The 17,389-nt window shown below is 50.2% G+C and overlaps 1 protein-coding gene across 5 annotated transcripts in view; it reads right to left on the bottom strand.

Annotated features, from left to right (window-relative positions):
* Positions 1-2,404: 2,404 nt before the first annotated feature.
* The window catches only part of RIPOR3 (RIPOR family member 3), a 41,446-nt gene continuing 26,461 nt past the window's right edge, over positions 2,405-17,389 (bottom strand). For 3 of the 5 annotated variants that reach the window (XM_015647533.2, XM_015647534.2, XM_015647535.3), the window contains 14 exons: positions 16,972-17,015; positions 16,220-16,345; positions 14,973-15,118; positions 9,993-10,122; positions 9,049-9,630; positions 8,032-8,168; positions 7,643-7,775; positions 7,089-7,197; positions 5,795-5,959; positions 5,481-5,639; positions 4,656-4,858; positions 4,308-4,391; positions 4,104-4,194; positions 2,405-3,336 (listed from right to left, as the gene is read on the bottom strand). In XM_015647533.2, the coding sequence (XP_015503019.1) occupies positions 3,239-3,336; positions 4,104-4,194; positions 4,308-4,391; positions 4,656-4,858; positions 5,481-5,639; positions 5,795-5,959; positions 7,089-7,197; positions 7,643-7,775; positions 8,032-8,168; positions 9,049-9,630; positions 9,993-10,122; positions 14,973-15,118; positions 16,220-16,345; positions 16,972-17,015 (2,207 nt within the window). In that variant the 3' untranslated portion in view covers positions 2,405-3,238. Of the gene's footprint in view, positions 3,337-4,103; positions 4,195-4,307; positions 4,392-4,655; positions 4,859-4,983; positions 5,343-5,480; positions 5,640-5,794; positions 5,960-7,088; positions 7,198-7,642; positions 7,776-8,031; positions 8,169-9,048; positions 9,631-9,992; positions 10,123-14,972; positions 15,119-16,219; positions 16,346-16,971; positions 17,016-17,389 lie in introns of those variants that run through there. The other 2 variants (XM_033519193.1, XM_033519194.1) reach the window with 2 other exon arrangements.

The raw sequence follows: 17,389 nt of genomic DNA, 5'->3' as shown, positions 1-17,389 counted from the left end.
GGGCTCCCAGCAGGAGCTGTGCTGGGCTCCCAGCAGAGCCCGTGGCTGGGCTGGCAGCAGGAGCTGTGCTGGGCTGGCAGGAGCTGTGCTGGGCTGGCAGTGCTGGTGTGCCCTGCTCGGTTGGCAGCAGAGATTCCAGTCCTGGCTGGGTGCTGCAGGGCTCAGGGCTCAGTGCTGCTGAGGGAGGGCTGGGCACTGGAAGGCAGCATTGCACCAAGCACCCAATGCTGTTCCTCGGGGTAATACCAAATTCTCACTATTTTAAACAATAATAGCAAAGATTTCTTTGCTCGTGTCGTGGTGCAGAGGACAGGAGCAAACTCACTCCTGGGAGCTGTAGTGATTGCACTGCGCCATGACAGCTGATCTGCAGCAGTGTTACTGATCTGTTTCATTTCTAAAGTCTTTCTAGATTTATAGCACTTAACCACCCTCAGTGCAGCCCTCGCTGTGCAGGAGCCCAGGGGAGCCCTCCACTCCGTATTTATTTTGCCAGGCTGGCTGTAGGTGTAGCTCTCCCTTCAGTGGGTGAGTAGGTGAAGGGGTGGGTGGGGGTGGGAGTTACTTCTATTTTGTGTTACGTTAAGCTTGCATCAAGGGCTTTTCAAGAGTACAATAATAAATCCTCAGGTAGTACTGGGAATCAATCCTTTACCTGTGAGACTGTTGGTCAGACCAGTACTTGAAAGGAGGAATGTTGTAATCAGTCAATATTTAGTTATATTATTGGAAACAGGAAAAATGAGTATAGAAAAATGGTAATATATAATGGCTCATCTGTGTATTTAAGATACATTCTGTGATTGCTTTGTCCCCACTGTTCTCTGCAGCGTGGGCAGGACCCTGCCCTGAGGCACCATTTGTACCCCTTTGTATTAAAGTGCATGTGAAGTCTGCGGTGTCCCAGTGAAACACCACGTGCTTGAAAGGTGACAGAACTTATATTCCTGCTTCCTGATGTGCCCAAATGATACTTGCATGACCTGATCCTTAGTGGCTGTGGTTCAGAGGGTGTTGCTGAGTCTCTCTGTTCAGCACTGGACTGATTGGTGTTTATCAGAGCCCATGTACTCGCCTAATCCTTGGCATGACTTCCCGTGGGATCCCGTGTGCTCCGTGTGCCGGTGGTAGCATGTTCCTTTCAGCTGAGTGAGTGTAGTACAGACATTCCAGAGAGCTCAGGCAGCCCTTCCACACCTCCCCTGGCACTGGGACACCTGGGGAAAGAAACAAGCCCAACCACCTCTGGCCACCTTCCCAAGAGGGAGTGCTTGAAATCTTAGGTATGGCAGGAAAACAAAGGATCCTTCCTTTGAATACAGAGAGTTATTTAATTGTGAATGATTCTACCCAGACAAAGTTCCTGCAGATGCCAGAAGAGCTTTGAGCATCCTCTTCATGCCTGTTTCTTTCCTGTGTTCCAGGCCTGGCTCTGAGCTGTGGGGCATGGTGAGTGTGCCCAGAGCCCAGGGAGGTGTGGGCAGGCTGGCAGTCCTGAGCTGTGCCCGTTTTGTTTGCTGTCCTGTACTGTCTGTGGTAGTTGGGGGGTGTAGATACCGTAGCACAGTGGGGTGTTGGGTAACCTGTTCTTGGAAATGGACAAACATCCATGTTAGACTCGTTAGAAAGTTAGTGAGCTGCTCTGCTATCTGCCTTAAGCAAATATTTACTCATCAGGTCTTTCTTTTTTACAGATTGCCATAGAATAAACTTTTATAAAAAAAAATGTAAAAACTCAAGAAAAAAGCTGAATGTTTTGGTATAATACAGTTTCAGGTATCTTGTCTTTTGTGTAAACCGCTGCTGGGCCTCCCAGGTTAGAGTACAACTGTACAGTTTTTCAATCTCCCATACAAGTTTTCAGTTCTCATTTTAGTTGTAACAATAAAACTCTTTTTTTAAAGAACTCACTTGAACGTGTCATTGGTTCTGGGCTGGATCCATGGGCTCCTGCTTGACCCACGTGCACATGAGGGCTGGAGGGGATGGGGTTGTAGAGTAAAGGGATTTAAATGTTTCTGTAAGAACTTCCTGGAGGCAGAGCTCCAGTAAAAGAGTAGAGGATCCCCATCTCTCCCTGCCACCTCCATTTCCCTCTTCTGGTCTTTCACACTGAACATTTTAAGGGTAAGAAGTGCAGGCACTCAGGCACCCTGGTTGGTCCCTGCAGGAGCTGATGCTGACCCTGGCTGCAGCCTGCACATTCTGCTGTTTGAATTCCAGTACTTCCCTTTGGTTTATATTTCTAAGGAAACCTACAACTGGAGGAGAGAGTTCAGCAACGTGGAGCAGGACAGGACAGACCAGGGCCCTGTCCCGTGGGGACTGAGTTGTCCTTTGGGGGTTTAGTGCCTCTTACCTGTTCCAGGGCCTCAGGCAGAGCAGTAAGAAACACTCCCAGGAGCTTGTCTCAAAAGGTTTATTAGAACTTTAGAAAACAGTATGAAATCCAACAAATAAATACCAAATAGAAAAGTTTCATGTGTATATATATATATAAATATGTACACACAAGCCCAACCCTTTCAAGTATTGCACCTGAAGCCAGGCTGCTCCCCATGGCACCCTGCCAGCCAGGGCTGGGGGACGAGCCCCACCAGGGGTGGAGGAGAAGTCTTGGTCTATGACTAAATTCAGCATTTAAAAAAACCAAACCTGTCCCTCTGTCAGTCAGACCTGCACATGGCAGAGCCCTGCAGCCCTGCTGCTGAGCACACACCTCCTCCAGAGCCTGTCAGGCCCTGCTGCACCTGGCCTGGCCTGCCACAATTATTAATAAAATGACTTAGGGAGTACCAGGTATTCCTTCTGCAGCTAAATTGCCCAAGCAAAGGAAACCACCCAGCAATGGTGCTGGGTTTGTTCTACTGACAGGGCAGGTGATGGTGTGGGAGAATGATCATTTCTCTCCTTGGAGAATGCCAAATTAATAAATTGCTTCCTGGGAAAATAGATCATATTGGACAGAATTGGAGCAGGGACAGCTAATTCCAGCAAAATGGAGATTTTAACTCCAGTTAAGATGTGGATCCACGTTCTGAGAGATCCCAGTTTTCATTTGTCCAGCACTTGGTATCTCATTTGTTAGACTGAGAAAATCATGGAGAGCACAAACTGTCCCCTTTGGAAATAAACCTGTCCTGGGGCAGGAGGCAGTGAAGGAAACCAGACAAAACCAAACCCTCAGGTACCCGTGTGGCTGTGAGGACAAGGGGATCCAGCTCCTCACATTCCACTACTAAAACACTGTGATTTCAATCTCAGCCTCCTGAGCTGTTTCTCTCAGTTCACAGCAGATCCTGTCCATCTTCTCGAAGGCTTGTCGGCCCCGTTCCCCTGCGGAGAGAGAAAACAGCCCCTGCTGAGGGACACCCTGAGCAACGTGGCCAGCTGGGGACACTCCTGTCACACAGCCCTGCTTGGGAGAAAGGACTCAGGAGTGACAAACATCCCTCAGGAAACAGTTCTCCAAAACCAGCTAGAAGCCACCATGGAAAATCAGACCTCCTGCAATGATTTCCGTGAGTAACAGTTTGGAGCATCACTGCTGGAAAACCTGTCATGTGTGTGAGCCTGAGTGCTCTGTGGGGCAAGGCTGGAGAGCCCCAGAAATAAGCCTGGCTCAAAGTGGGGTTTGGAAGAACAGAACTGGGAAATGGTTGTCTCCTGCATGACCTGGCCATGCTCTGGCAGCATTCCAGCCATTAAGCCCCCAGGAAAAGACAAACACTGGGCAGTAGGAGGTGGGGAGCACTGACATTTTATCAGGTCACCTCCACTGTCAATCTACTTGGATTCCAGTGAAGTAACAAGTAATGAACCAGCATAAAACTGTCAGTCCTCATCTGTGAACTTTTCAAAAGGTCCAGTGGTTCCTAAAGCACTTAATCCTTCAGGATCTCCTTGGTCTGGTTCTATAAACTTCAGCAGGGGCCCTTGGCTGTTATGTGTGATGTAAAGTTTATCTTCATGGTATGAAACAGCTGTTTATGAAATATTTCCGTTGTCCTGGATGTGTTCTGGCTGAACTTGAGGCCCCTCTTGGTCCTGCACTATTTCACATCCCTTTTTCAGACCATTTGAAAGCTGTACAAAAGCCTTACCAAAGGACAGGGTGGTTTCTCTGGCTGCATTCCTGACTTCCTCTGTTTCAGACTGGCACAGGTGGGCAACCTGCTCAATGCTCTCCACAGCCTGTGAGAGAAAAGAAGAACTTGCCTCAGCAGCTTTTCAGCACTTTGGACACTTTTACAAAGCAAAGACAGACACCAGCTCCAGCACACATCCTCGGGGCTGGGAGCGCTCACCCTGAGGTTCTTCAGAGCCAGACACGCAGCCTGCTGAAGCCTCGTGTCACAGTCAGATAAAACATCGGTGTAAAACAAGACAGCCTGAATGAAAAGAGAGGAAAATAAAAAAAGAAAGTTGGAAGTGTAATCAAGCAACCAAACCCGAGTTACAGGAGCAGTTTTGCCCTGGTGAAAAGGAACAAGACAGAGACAAATCACTTGAGCACTGCTGTGTTTAGGGGCTCGTTCCCAGCGAGAGCAAGGCAAGGAAAGCAGCGCTGTTTGGGGGAAGCTGCCTGCATTCCCTGCTGTCCCTGCATTCCCTGCTGTCCCCCCATTCCCCCTCTGTCCCCCATCCCCACTCACCCGTGCACGGAGGCTGCTGCTGCCGCTGGCCCGGGCCAGGCAGGCGGTGGCCGCTTTGCTCACTCGGTGGTTCTGGTCCAGCTGCAGCAGCCCGAGCAGCCGCAGTGTCCGTGGCAGCGGCTGCAGCCGGCTCAGCCTCTTCCCCTTCAGCCTCTTCAGCGTTTTCAGCCTGCCGGGGCACTGCAGCTCCTCGATCAGCATCGCTGCGGGGCAGGACCGGCCTCAGGCGGGGAAACGCTCCCGGCCCGGCCAGCCCTGCCCAGCTGGGACAGCAGAGCCCTGCTCAGGCTCTCAGCCCCCTCCATCAACACAAGCCTGAAGATGCAGCCAATACCAGGACTATTTTTAATTCTTTTCTAATACTGAAAAGTTTTGAAGTACTTTCACATGTTGGACAAGGCTCCAGTGAGGCACTGGCTACCTCAGGCTACAGAGTACACATCAGTAACCTCTGCAATTGTACTGCTCTTTTCTGTGGCTGAGCCCAGCTAAACAGTGAACCCAATTCACCGACTGCACTCGGTCCTTGGATCCAGCTGCAGGCTGCTCCTGTCTGCTTCAGCTTCAGAATATCCAAAAAAACCCCCACTTTTCAGGGCACTTAAGATAAGCCCATTCTTCACACGGGGTTTGTTTGCACATGCTCAGATATGGGAGTCAAGCATGCTTTTCCTGTTCTGATTAAAACTACACGGTCATAAGAGGAATAAAAATGGAAACAAGTTGTCAGTGCAAGGGCTGGGCTGTTTCCTGCTCTGGAGTTGTGTCTCCAGCGGGACCCCTGAGGGCACCAGCCCTGCAGGAGGAGCCGAGCACTGCCATTACCTTCTTTAGCAAGTTTTGCCAGGTGTTTCTCCAGGCTGCCAATGCGGTGTCTCTCCAGGTAACGATAAAACTGGAATAAAGTAACCGGTTCCGTTTGGAAACGCGAGGAGGGGAGCAACCCGTCACAGGTGAGGATCTGCTCCAGCAGCCTCTGCAGCACTGCAGGGAACAGGGGAGGGACACAGAGGAAACAGCAGCTCGGTTACATGGAAGCTGCTGAAAAAAGCGAGAGCTTTGGGTCTGGGGTTTTTTAAATGCACAAGGACAGTTTTGAGCAGGGCACTGAAATGAAAACAGCGTGGCCAGGTGCTCACCTGTCTCCAGGTGGCTGGGGTACTTCTCCTTCACTTTGAGCATCATTGTGTACTTCAGGGCATGACGGAACCTTTCTGCTGAGGTCACCAAAATGCTGCTGCCAGGCTCTGCAAGATCACTCCAGATTTTCAGATACTGCTTCTTCTTTTTAGTCTTCTGAATAACTGAAACCCAACATTTTAAAAAGTCAGCGAGCTCTAGCATATTTGGGATTTTACATAAGAAATTAGGCAGCAGGTGGCCTGCCTGAACTTGGGGCAGCATTAAATTGTATTTGCATTAGAGATGGTTTTGTCAAAAACAAAGCATTTGCTGCCCAAACGTTCACACCTGCAAGCACTGATCTCCCCTTGTTGGGCTGAGCTCCTAAACTGCCATCAGCAGCTCTTCTTGTTCCTCTCATTGTTCCCTTCATCCCAGCACCCGAGTCAGCTCCACAAGAACGTTCTGGGAGTTTAGGTGGTCACCCTTCTGTCAGCCAAGGAGGTGCCACTGCCTAAAACCCTTTCTAGGGATCCTGCCTCGTGTTCCTGGCCCAGGGCAGAGCTCTGACCTCAGGGCACCATCAAACCCTTGCCAAGAGCACATGCAGCAATCCCTGTGGTTCCTAATCCAGACCCTTCATCCCTCATTGTACCTGCAGACACTGAGCTCCTGCCTCTCCCACACTTCCCCTGCCACACTCAACCAGCCCTGTGCAGCTCTGCTCCAGGAACAGTTTATTCTCACATCCTCCAGGGCAAAATCTGCCAGCAAACGCTTCCAAATAAATTTGCATTCTTGCTGCTGTATTTACCAAGATGAGAACAAAAGCCTTCCAAGCCTCTCATTGTGCTTTATCACTTTGTCATGTCCAACAGCCAACGGAAGGATTTAGTAGTGGGAAGACTTGAGATAGAATTCTGTGCCCACCAAACTGTTCTGGCAAGTGAGCACAGAATTTGGGCTGTTTGATTACCAAGGAAAAGCACAGATAGAAAAGAGGGTTTTATTAAGGCCGCTCTGCTGCTCTTTGCAAACTCCACCATCTACAGTATCCCTGTTTAAGACATATCAGTTCAGCTACTCTTTCTCTGAAACCAACTTCTCCAAATTTTTTCCTTCTAGAACTAAAAATGATCCAAAGAATGAGCCCTGTTTTTCCTAAGAATCCAGATAGAAGAGCTGGTTTAATGATGTCAATGTTTGCAAAGAATTTAGAGTGAAGCCCCTGGGTCTGGGGAGGCTGGAGCAGACACATCAGGAGTGCACCTCTCCCATCTCTGCATGCCTTGGAGCAAAGCAGGTACTCACTTTTCTCAACAGACAGATCCAGGACATCCCCCAGGACTCGTGTCTGCTCTGACACTTCTTCCAAAATGCTCTCCTGGACCACCTGGGCTACATTTGGTGTCCTCAGTTTCTGAAATGCAACAGACATAACTCAGGGGCTCAAACAAGAGCAGGATCAAGCTCCAGATAAATGAGGGTATGCTTCTTAGAGTCCATCTTTTAAGACAAGTGAGAAAACCCTGGCTGCTCTCAGAAGACCCCTTGCCCATCAGACACCTGCCCTCTGTTGGAGCAGTTTTTCATTCACTAAACACTACCCAAAGCCAAGGCAAGCCTGTGCATTTGCTTTGAGCACTGAGGTACTGCTTAAAGCTTCAGCAAAACCCACAGGCTGAAAAGAGGCAGCAGTTTTGCGTGCCATGTTTTGTGTGGACATGTGTACACTGCATTAATACACCCAATTTCCATTCTGAATCTCTCTCCTGTTATAAAACAAACAAAACATATCAAATTCTCCTGTAATCAGAATCAACAATGACAGCCAGTGCCCTGGAAACCCCCAGGCTGCTCTGTACCTGCAGGAGACCTTTGCACAGCCTCAGGTGTGTTATCAACAGCGTGTCGAGGTTGTCATCCCCAGTAGTTACATCTCGTGCTTCTGGTCTTGTGTCACAGCTCAGGGACTGCAGCACATTGCCATTGTATGTGCTGGTGAGATGAGGGGAAAAGAGAGTTAGAAGCCTCATCACTAAATAAAATTGAAGAAGTACAGTCTCAACAGGGAGCTGCAAAAGAAACCAGGTGGCATTGAACAGAAACCCACCTTTTCTTTAATTGCATTTATAACCCTCTAAAAACACGGGGAGATATTTCTGTGCTGGATTTGGCACCACAGCTGTTTCCCAGCCCAGTGTGGCTCTTGGGGACCCCTTTGCCTGTCCCCAGCAGGTGCTGCAGCTCATACCTGACACTGCCTGTCCTTACACTCCCAAACAGGGACAGCTCATCAGCACTGCAGTCAGCATTCAGGAAATCAAAACTCTCCAGCACTGTCTCCACCATCAAACTCTCCATAGACGAGTGTTTGTGAAGTGTCTTGAGCTGTTGATGAAATGGAAGCAGAAACACTTATTTGTAACCATTTTGCAGCTGTTCTTTGTTGGTTTTGATAACATTCCTAATAATAAATCACTTTTCTTTTCTGATTTCATTCTTAACACATCAGGGAAGTCTGCTCTTGATGCAGCACTCTGACTCCAAAATGATATTGCTAGTTAAATTCAACACATGTTTCAATATTTTAATCTCTGTGGAGTCCCCTTTATCTTCATGCCTGCTAAGGCTGCTGAGAGCTGATATTCTCTGTCCTGTCACTACCAGTTTTCACTCATTCCCTGTTTCTGAGCACCAACCTTGGGTGGCTGCTGCGTTCCAGCACAACACCCAAGAGCTCCACACCAACAGTGAATTCCATGGAGCCACCAGCTGTGTGCCCCTCGGAAAGGCTGCTCTGAGGGTACCCGGTTTGGGTTTCAAATCCTGTTTTTCCAGGGGTTTCACTGAGGGGGAGGACAGTTGTGTGAGCAGTTTTTACTCCAGCCCTCGTGTTCCTGCCCCAAGCCCTGCTGTTCCCAGGACGCTCCGTGAGGTGAGGAGGCTGCAGGGTGATGTACCCAGCACCAGGCCTCACAGCCCAGCTGCAGCCACCCCTTCCCCAGGACTGAAAAACACCCCAGGACTCGTAGCCAGCCCAAAGGCTGGGGCTGACACGCCGGTTCTGGGCTGACAGAGCCCAGGTTCTGCTCGGCCCGGAGCTCCCTCCCCACACGGCCCGGAGCTCCCTCCCCACACGGCCCGGCTGCTCCCCGAGCCCTGCCCGACCTCTGCTGGCCACAGCCCGGCCGGGCCTCCAGCAGCCACCGAGCTTGTCCACGGCTAACAGAGAGCCACAGCTCCTCCCGAGGGTGAAACTCAGCCCTACCTTCAATTTATCCCTCAGGGACGAAACCTGGCATTCCAATTTCTCCAGCTGGGCTTGCCCCTCATCGCGCGATTTCAGCAAATTTAACACTTCCTGCAGAGTCCTGTCAATGGACTTTGCTCGCCCATCTGCTTTGAGGTCACCTGCCACATTCCAGCTTTTCTGGCTGATGTTCTCCTGCTCTGCCAGGCGGCGATTCCGGGCCTGGCCGAAGGAGTCTGTCCTGCCTTTGTGACGGGTGGGAAAGGTGGAGGGGCTGGGGAAGCCTCCCGCACACGGCGTCTTCTTCAGGATGTCCAGAGTGCTGTGGTCTGCCAGAGGATGCTGCAGCTCTTCCCCTCCAGTCTCCTGAATAATCACCAGCGGCAACATCCTGTGGTCCAGGGCTGGCGTTGTACTTCTGGATTCTGCCCCTTTCTGGTCCTCAGAGCTGAGCGAGTCCCCCTCGCTCGTCTCCGCAGGGTTGTGGGGCTTGTTCCTCCCCGGGACATGGAAATCACAGGCAGCCAAGTAGCTCAGGATGCTGGGAGGCTGGGATTCCTCCCCTCCATCCCCTGGGCTCTGCCTCTGCTGCAAAACAGACTGCAAAGAGATGCCCAGGTGAGCCAGGAGACAGCTGGAAAGCCCCACCTGGGAGAGGGGACTCTGCTTCCCTGGCTCCCAGTTTGATTCCCAGCACACATTTCTGCAGCAGACACCCACACCCCATCCATCCCAGCTGCTGAGCAGAGTTTTGTTGAGGGTTTTTTAAAATGTGTTACAAAATCTAAAAGAGAACTCAAAAGAATAGGGATTAAAAGAAAAATTTAACAAAGCCCCAGAACAAACTGCAAAGGCGGCAGAGTGCTGTTTTCACATTTCTGAGTGAGCTCCTGAGCAGCCTGCCCCAACCCAAAACCCAAGCCCCAGGTTTGTGCTTTACCCTTTGCTCTCCAGGCACTCACCAGGTAATATCTCTCTCTGAAGCTGGGGGTGTTTGGGGGGGTCCAGTTGTACAACGAGCTCTTCCTGCTACCCACAGAAAACTTGGCAGTGCTTCCAGGTGACAGAAACAGGTTCTCTGTGTCAAAGGGGCTGCAGCAGAAAGCAAAGGCCCGTGTCAGTGAGAGCAGAGGTGTTTGGCTGCTGGCAGGATTTGAATCTTTAGTCAGCAACACACAGAACAGAACAAAACATAAACTGCCTCTCTAGCCACCATCCTTGATTGCTCCAGCAGAGAAAGACACAGGCTAAAAGGCTGTGGGTTTTGCACAGAATTCTCAAGACCCTTGGACAGAAACCCGTGCCAGTCTTTGGAAGAGGAGCCCAGTGGTCCCAAAGGCTGAAGGGCTCTGTCCTGACAGCGGCGCTGGCCCAGGCACAAAGCCATAGAGGAAGGAAATACAACACATGTAATAAAGGAGAAACTGCCAATTTCCCTCCTGCAGAGCACACACCACCTGGAAAAACCAATAAAAGCCCTCATTATCCTTCACCTATTAATAAATAATTCCTCTGGCTGGCAGAGGAGGCCAGTGCAGAGCTACTTGGCAGGTCCTGGGGTTCATACAGGCAGGGATGAGCCACTTACAGCCCCAGAGCATGTTGGCTGTGGTCTGCAAGGGTTTGTCAAGTGCTGCTCCAAAGACTTCCTAATTACCTACTTCATCTGAGCCATTAGTTTCTAAACTTCTTCACAAAGCAGTCTGAGGAAACTCGCATGAACGATCCCCTGGGATGGAACTTGGCTAACCAGGAGATGGAAAACACATTTCAAGTTAAGAAAAGCAAGTTCAGTTTCTGTATGTGTTACTTTTTGTTGCCTATTGAGGTGCCTTGTGGCACCAAAAGAAAGTTTGTTTTTCCATTTGAGTACTGGCATTTTGAAAAAAGTGAATTGTTCACAACAATCTGCAGCCTCAGTGATTGAGTATAACAACCAAAGAGCAGGATAAAATCAGCTGAATTCAGCTGTACATTGCAGAGATCCGAGTCATAATGAGGACTAATCAATTGCAGCAAAATGAACTTCTGCTCTCTAGCAAAAGTTGAAAAGCAGAGTCCCAGCCCTCTCTGGGTTCTCAGGTTGCCATGGACAGTTGTGCAGAGCATCCTGCAGTGCAGCACTCTGCTCTTCCTGAGCACAGAGGATGCTCTGGGAGCTCCCCTAGCCCAGGTTAATTGGCTGAAAGAGCCAGTGTCACCCAGCTGGGCTCCATCACAGCCCCAGCACCACGGGAACAACCATCTGCACTGACTCTGGGCAGAAATAAATCGGGGTTCTGACAGCAAGAGCCTTTCAGCCAAAGCCTGCTGTGTTTACTGATGAAAGCAAATTACTCCTACCCATGGCATTCTTAACAAAAGTTACAGGGACCCATTCCTCAGATTTTTCATTTCTAGCTTTTAATACTGTGATGCAGTAATGGAAAATGACACTTCTAGAGGAGGAACAAGAACAAACAAAATCTGCTTTGCCTCTCTGACAATTCCTAACAGCCTAAATACTTCAGCTGGCTGCAGACATGCACTAGCTCCTGGTCCTGAAGGAATGACAGAGGGCAGAGCAGAGGGGGACAACAAGAATGGAATCTGCTCTGGAGCTTCTATTATCTCTTGGCTCTGAGCTCCTTGGGCAAGATCCATCATCTCCCTCCACATTTCTCCAGCAACAAAGCCTCATGCTGGGACAGCCCCACGAGTCCATCTGTCCCAGCATGCTGACACAGACTGAGCCAGCAGGGGATGTTCCAGGGAAAGCCAGAGGAAGCCAGGCAGATGGAGTTTGAGGCAACCCATAGCTGGGCTCTGTCACACAGCACACTTTGCAAGCAGACCATTGTCTTGAATTGTCACTGGTTTTTCCTCAGTTTGTTTAGTCACTTCCTGAAATCATTGACACAAAACCTCTGCGTAGGTAAAAACTATGCAGGAATGTTGTTGTTTAACCTTAAACTGTGGAGCAAGTACTTTGATGGGGTGTGGGGGGTGCCTGTGGCTGAGCTGAGAGAAAGAGTGGCTCCACATTTCCTGTTCACATTTCCCAGCCAACATCCACATGCCTGCACAGGATTATCCAGCAACAGCTTTTCAGGACTGAAAAACTCTATTAAAAAAAAATAAAATAAAATCTAAAATGCCCCCCAAGTCTGATCATCTTTGCTGTCCCCATTCTGTGCCCCAATCACTCCCCTCCTGTCCAGCCACTCCATAGAGACAATACCCCCAGAGCAGAAGTGTGGATGGAATTCCCTGCCTGAATCCCACTGCTCAGCCTGTGAATCCAGCCTTTCATTGATACCCCCAAAAAAGCCAATTCTAGTCAAATGGACTGGACTTGCTGCTAATAATGAGGTTTTTCTTTCCCCCATTAAGCCCAGGGGGAAATGCCCATGGGATTTAGCAGAGAGGTGCTTGTTGGGTCTCAGCCACCCCTTCCAGCCTAACAAGCACCAGTGTCCAGGGTACCCAGCTGAGAGAGCACAGCGATGCCCCAATGCATCACTGCCTGAAGGTCCTGCAGCAGGACCTGCCTCTCCACCCAAGTCTGCATCTGGAAGAGCAAGACTGGCAGCAGGGATGCATCCCAAAATAAAAGCCTTTTTCACACTCCCTTAGGGCTTTGTCCTGCTGCTGCAGGAGGCCCTGTGAGCCAGGCCAGCCCTACTCAGTCACCAGGCTGCTTTGACTGGATGGTGCCCCTGGACCCCAATGCAGGGCACTCCTGCAGCTCTGGAAAGAGAATACAGCTCTCTTTATCCTGCATGTGAGACACAGAATTCAGACTGCTGTTTAGGTTGGCAAAAAACTCAAAGCCTTTTGCCAAACTGGCCAACAAAGCTGTTCTGCAAAGGCCCCAAGCTCATTCACACTCCTCATGGCACAACCTATAAAGGAGCTGAAGGCACTTTTGTTTGAGCCCAGAAGACCAGAGGCCTATTTAAAGAAAATATACATTTAGAAGCAGAAGAGAGATCTACATTTGGATTTCTCACAAAGCAGGTCTAGACTGAAAGCTCGCCTCTCAGGGAACTTGGGTAAATCAGATGGATTTGTTTAGTTATTCTTAAATCAGAGGAAAAAGCAGCTGTTATTATGAGTGCTCTATCTCTGGAAACAGAAACACCCTGAGTTATCACCACAGCTTCTCTTTTCTGTAAACAGCCTCAGCAAACACTGTCAGAGAGGAGAGGCCAGCTCTGGAGAATCCACTTGGTGAGACCCCAACGCATCTCACAAAATTTAAACACAGCAGAGACACAGAGCTGGAGCTCTCATGTGCTGAGGAATTCCAAAGGGGGATTAACTCCCAAAGAAAATGAGTCACACCAGCCCTGCTCCCAGCTCAGCTGCTGCCAGCTCCAAGGGCTGGACGTGCTCCTCTTGCCAGCCCAGAACTGCACTGGGGACCACAGCCAGAGAAGGTCAGCAGCACCAGGATGGAGTTTTCTAGAAGGTTTTTCCCCAAATACAATTTTGTGTGGAGATTCAGGTTGTGAGGAGCTGTGCAATAGCCCCAGATAGGAGGGGGATTTCCTCATCCAGGTCTTTTGTAAGAACAGTTTCTATGCATGATTGCTCCTGAAGCTCCTGACAGTGGGGACAGGAAGAGAGCAGATCCAGCAGTGAATGAGGGGCTCCCAGTGCCACTGCTGGGGGTGCACAGGAGAGAGCAGAGGGGATTTCTTCCAGGCCCTATAAACTCCATATGCTGTGGCCACTGTCATATCTCAGGAGGAAAAAGCATCATAAACAGGGGCAGGCAAAAGTCTGCCAAGGTGAGTTTATTTCTTCCTGACTTTGAGCAATCTGTGTTTGAAAATAACTTTCAGCTGCTGTGGCTGGGACACATTTCTCAGCCCAGCTGCAGGTACAAGTGTCAAGAACCACAGCACACACCAGGGGTGCTCAGAAAATGGTGCTGGACCAATAAAGCTTCTCCTTCCCCAGCCCCAGCAAGGGAAGCAGAGCTGTTGCTGATTTTCCTGGTGAGAGCCTGCACAGGTCACAGGGCCTTTCAGGGAGCTCCTGACACCGAGGGGTGCTCGGAGGGCTCTGGCCCTGCAGGGTTGGGAAGAGCCCAGGCTGCAGAAAGCCAGCACAGAGGGACCTGTGGAGAGGGTCCCCTGCTTCCCTGGCCCCTCCCCAAGGTGCTGCTGTGATCCTGGACAGTGGCAAATGAAAACAGGTTTAAAAGTCTTGATTTGTTGCTGATGGATCTCTCTGTACAGGACAGCAGCACCATAAAGCAGAAATAACAGAACTACCTCAAAACCCTGTGCTGTGAGTCTGGAGGGAGGAGTAAGTGCCAGTGTACTCACAACAGTAAGAATTTACTTTTAATAACAGCAGTAGTCCACTACAAAAATCAAATTACAGATTTAAAATGTGAAACAACTTAATCACAGGCACCATGACAATGCTCAGCTATTTAAAAGTACATCTGTAAGCAGCTTCCCTGGAGTGCACAAACAGCTTTCTATCCATAACATATGCAAGGTGCCAAATCTTTGGGAAAGCTGCTTTTTAACAGCTCATGTCTTGGTAACAATGACTGTCCTAAAACTTCAGCTATGTATTTTTTTCATTGTGTCCAGAAACTGCCACTTCCAGTTTAGTTCCATCACCCTGAAGACATTCTGTGTTTTGCAGACACGTGCATTGCCTGGAGTTAGACTGAACGCTCCTTGTGAGGAGCAGAGCCAAGTCAGGCCACTGGTGAGGTGCCATGGCTGTGGTGACACAAAAGAAGAGCTGAAAGGTCACAGGAACAGCTTCTGTCCCCTGCCCTGCCTGCTCCCATCATCTGCTGCCCGGGGAGGGAGCACGGGGCTGCTCTCTGCCCTGCTCTCAGACAGAAAGAGGACCATGGTGTTGAATGCAGCCCAGGGACACACCTCAAATCATTTGCTGTGTTTTCTGTTGCTGTTTGAGGCTGTACTTACTTCCAGAGCACCTCCAGCCGCAGCTTGATGGTGCCCAGCTCGGTTATATCCACGACAATGGCCTGGGGCTTGGTGCTGAAGAAGTTGATGCTGTCACATGTCACCACCCCCACCAGGATGGTGGCCAGGCCTCGCAGCTCTGTCACCTGCAGAGACACAAACACACCCAATTCCACCTCAGCAGGAGATCCTAAACTGCCTGCAGGGAAGGGAGAAGAGCCCAGGGCAGATCTCTATGGGAACCAAACCCCAGCACAAGGCTCTGTGCTCCCAAACCTGTGAGGCTCCATCCTCACAGGGAACGGCTCACAGGGGGCTGCCACGGAGGGGAGGGGTCCCAGGAGAGGGGACACACAGCTGGACAGCAGCTGCTGCCTTTAAACCTGCCCCTTGTTTGTATGAACACCAGGCAGAAAGAGCAGGAGGTGTGGAGGACATCTGTCATCAGCTGACACAAAGAGTAAAGCTGTCATTGTCACACAAAGTGACACAAGGTTTTACAACAATTGTGGTAAAACAGGGATCTGAATTAGCTTCTCACTGATCCTCATTGTGCAGTGAAAGTAAAGAGCCTCCTCATAAAGCCATTTCCAAAGGCAAGATGCCAGAGAGGATGCCCAGGGTGAGGCAGCTCCTGCTGGCAGGGCAGGGAGCTCTGCAGGAGCTGCTTTAAGCAGAGCCCAGAGGCTGCACTGGCACAGTTCCCCACTAGGACAGGATCCAGCACAGCCTCAGCTCCCTGCAGAGCCCAGCTGAGAGTGGTGCCAGGCTGCCCAAGGACTGACCCCTGCCAGGGCAGGGCACAGCCAAGGCTGGGCTTCCCACAGGGGGAATTCTGTCCTCCAGCACAGAGCAGGACTGCAGGTGCTCAGCATCCACAGGGGGGATAATAATAATAATAATATCTACAGGCATATCTGTGTCTCCACCTTCAGGCTGTGCCCTGGAAATTCACAGATATTGATCTAGGACTTGTTTAAAAAAACAAACAAACAAATCTCTGAACACAACCATGTATCCCAGGACATGGAAAAGCAGGTGGACTGATATGGTTACTGGTGCCAGTAGCAAAGGAAAATCAGAAGTAATGTCCCTCCACTAGGCACAACGTGGATCAACTGTCATTTTTTACATAGTTAGAAAAAGAAAACTATTTAAGAATTTTGAGAAACCCTTGGTAGCCTGAGAGTGGAATAGCAGAAAACCTGCTAACCCACAGCTTCCAATCCAACCATTATACACCACACCTTGATTTCAAACTTCTCGTGCAGATTGGGTATGAAAACCTTTTCTTCCTCATCCCATGTTTGGCTGTCATCAGTCTCAATTTTGCCTTTCAGCCTCCATTTTTGGCGCCCCAGTCTCACGAACACCTGGACACCAGAGAGAAAAGAGGATGTTGGGTCAGCATGTCCCAGAATATTCCCTTCAGCCCACAGCTCCCACACTGGCCCAGCTCCACAGAAGCAAAGCCATTCCCTTGCCTGGGACACTGGGATGGCTGCAGCAGAAAAGTGGAGGCAGGAATTGGGGGTGCAGGTTTAACCCCTGCAGTCAACAGCCAAAGGCACATCCCAGCCACTGGAGAGGAGCCCAGGCCACTGCAGTGAGGTACCAGGCACTGGAATTCCCTGGGAAAGGTGGGAACAGGAGGGCACCCAGGGGGACACAGAGTGCATTCACCCCGTGCCAAGGGCAAGTTTCCAGCGAGCAGGCAGCTCTGGCTCCAGGGCAGCTCTGCAGGCAAAGCCCTGGCAGCTGGGTTTGAAAGGCAATCACTGAAAGCCTCCCACAGCACCCAAATCACATCCCTGTCCCTGCCCAGCCTCCCAGGGCACAGCCAGGGCACCACTGCTCTGCTCTGCCCACAACACATCGTGCCTTCATCACACACCCTGCCTCCTGCCCTCCTTTCCACCCCCAGCCTCCCCTCCCGCTGCCAGGCACTCTCACTCCAGGAAAGGGAAGGGCAAAATGCACAATGAGCTGGGAACTGCACCTCGTACTGGTCTCCTGGGCAGAGACGAGCAAAGCCCACCAGCCCTGAAAAGAGAAGGAAAACTCCTAAGAGCGTTTGTGGAGCTTTACAAAGTCCCCCAACACCTCAGCCTGCAATAAATCAAGTGACTCTCTGAGGAACACCCCCTCTTGTCCTCAGCTCTGTGCAGAAGCTGCACCACCAGCCCTGCACACTCTTAAAAGGACAACATTTAATTGAGCTGAAAAAAGAAAGCTTGTCAGCTTTGTATTCAAGTATAAAATACCATGGCAGGTCTGTTTTATAGCACTGGAGCAAAAAGCAGCATTTTATTCCAGGTCTCTCTGAATAACTGGACTCACAGTGGATGTGATTGCTACCCTGAAACCCCAAATCAATGAACCCATGAAACCCCAAATCAATGAACCCATGAAACCCC

Source organism: Parus major, chromosome 20, assembly GCF_001522545.3.
Source record: "Parus major isolate Abel chromosome 20, Parus_major1.1, whole genome shotgun sequence".
NCBI classification, from domain to species: domain Eukaryota; kingdom Metazoa; phylum Chordata; class Aves; order Passeriformes; family Paridae; genus Parus; species Parus major.
Note: the sequence above shows the minus strand (reverse complement) of the source record. Positions and strands in the feature narration are given on the sequence as shown.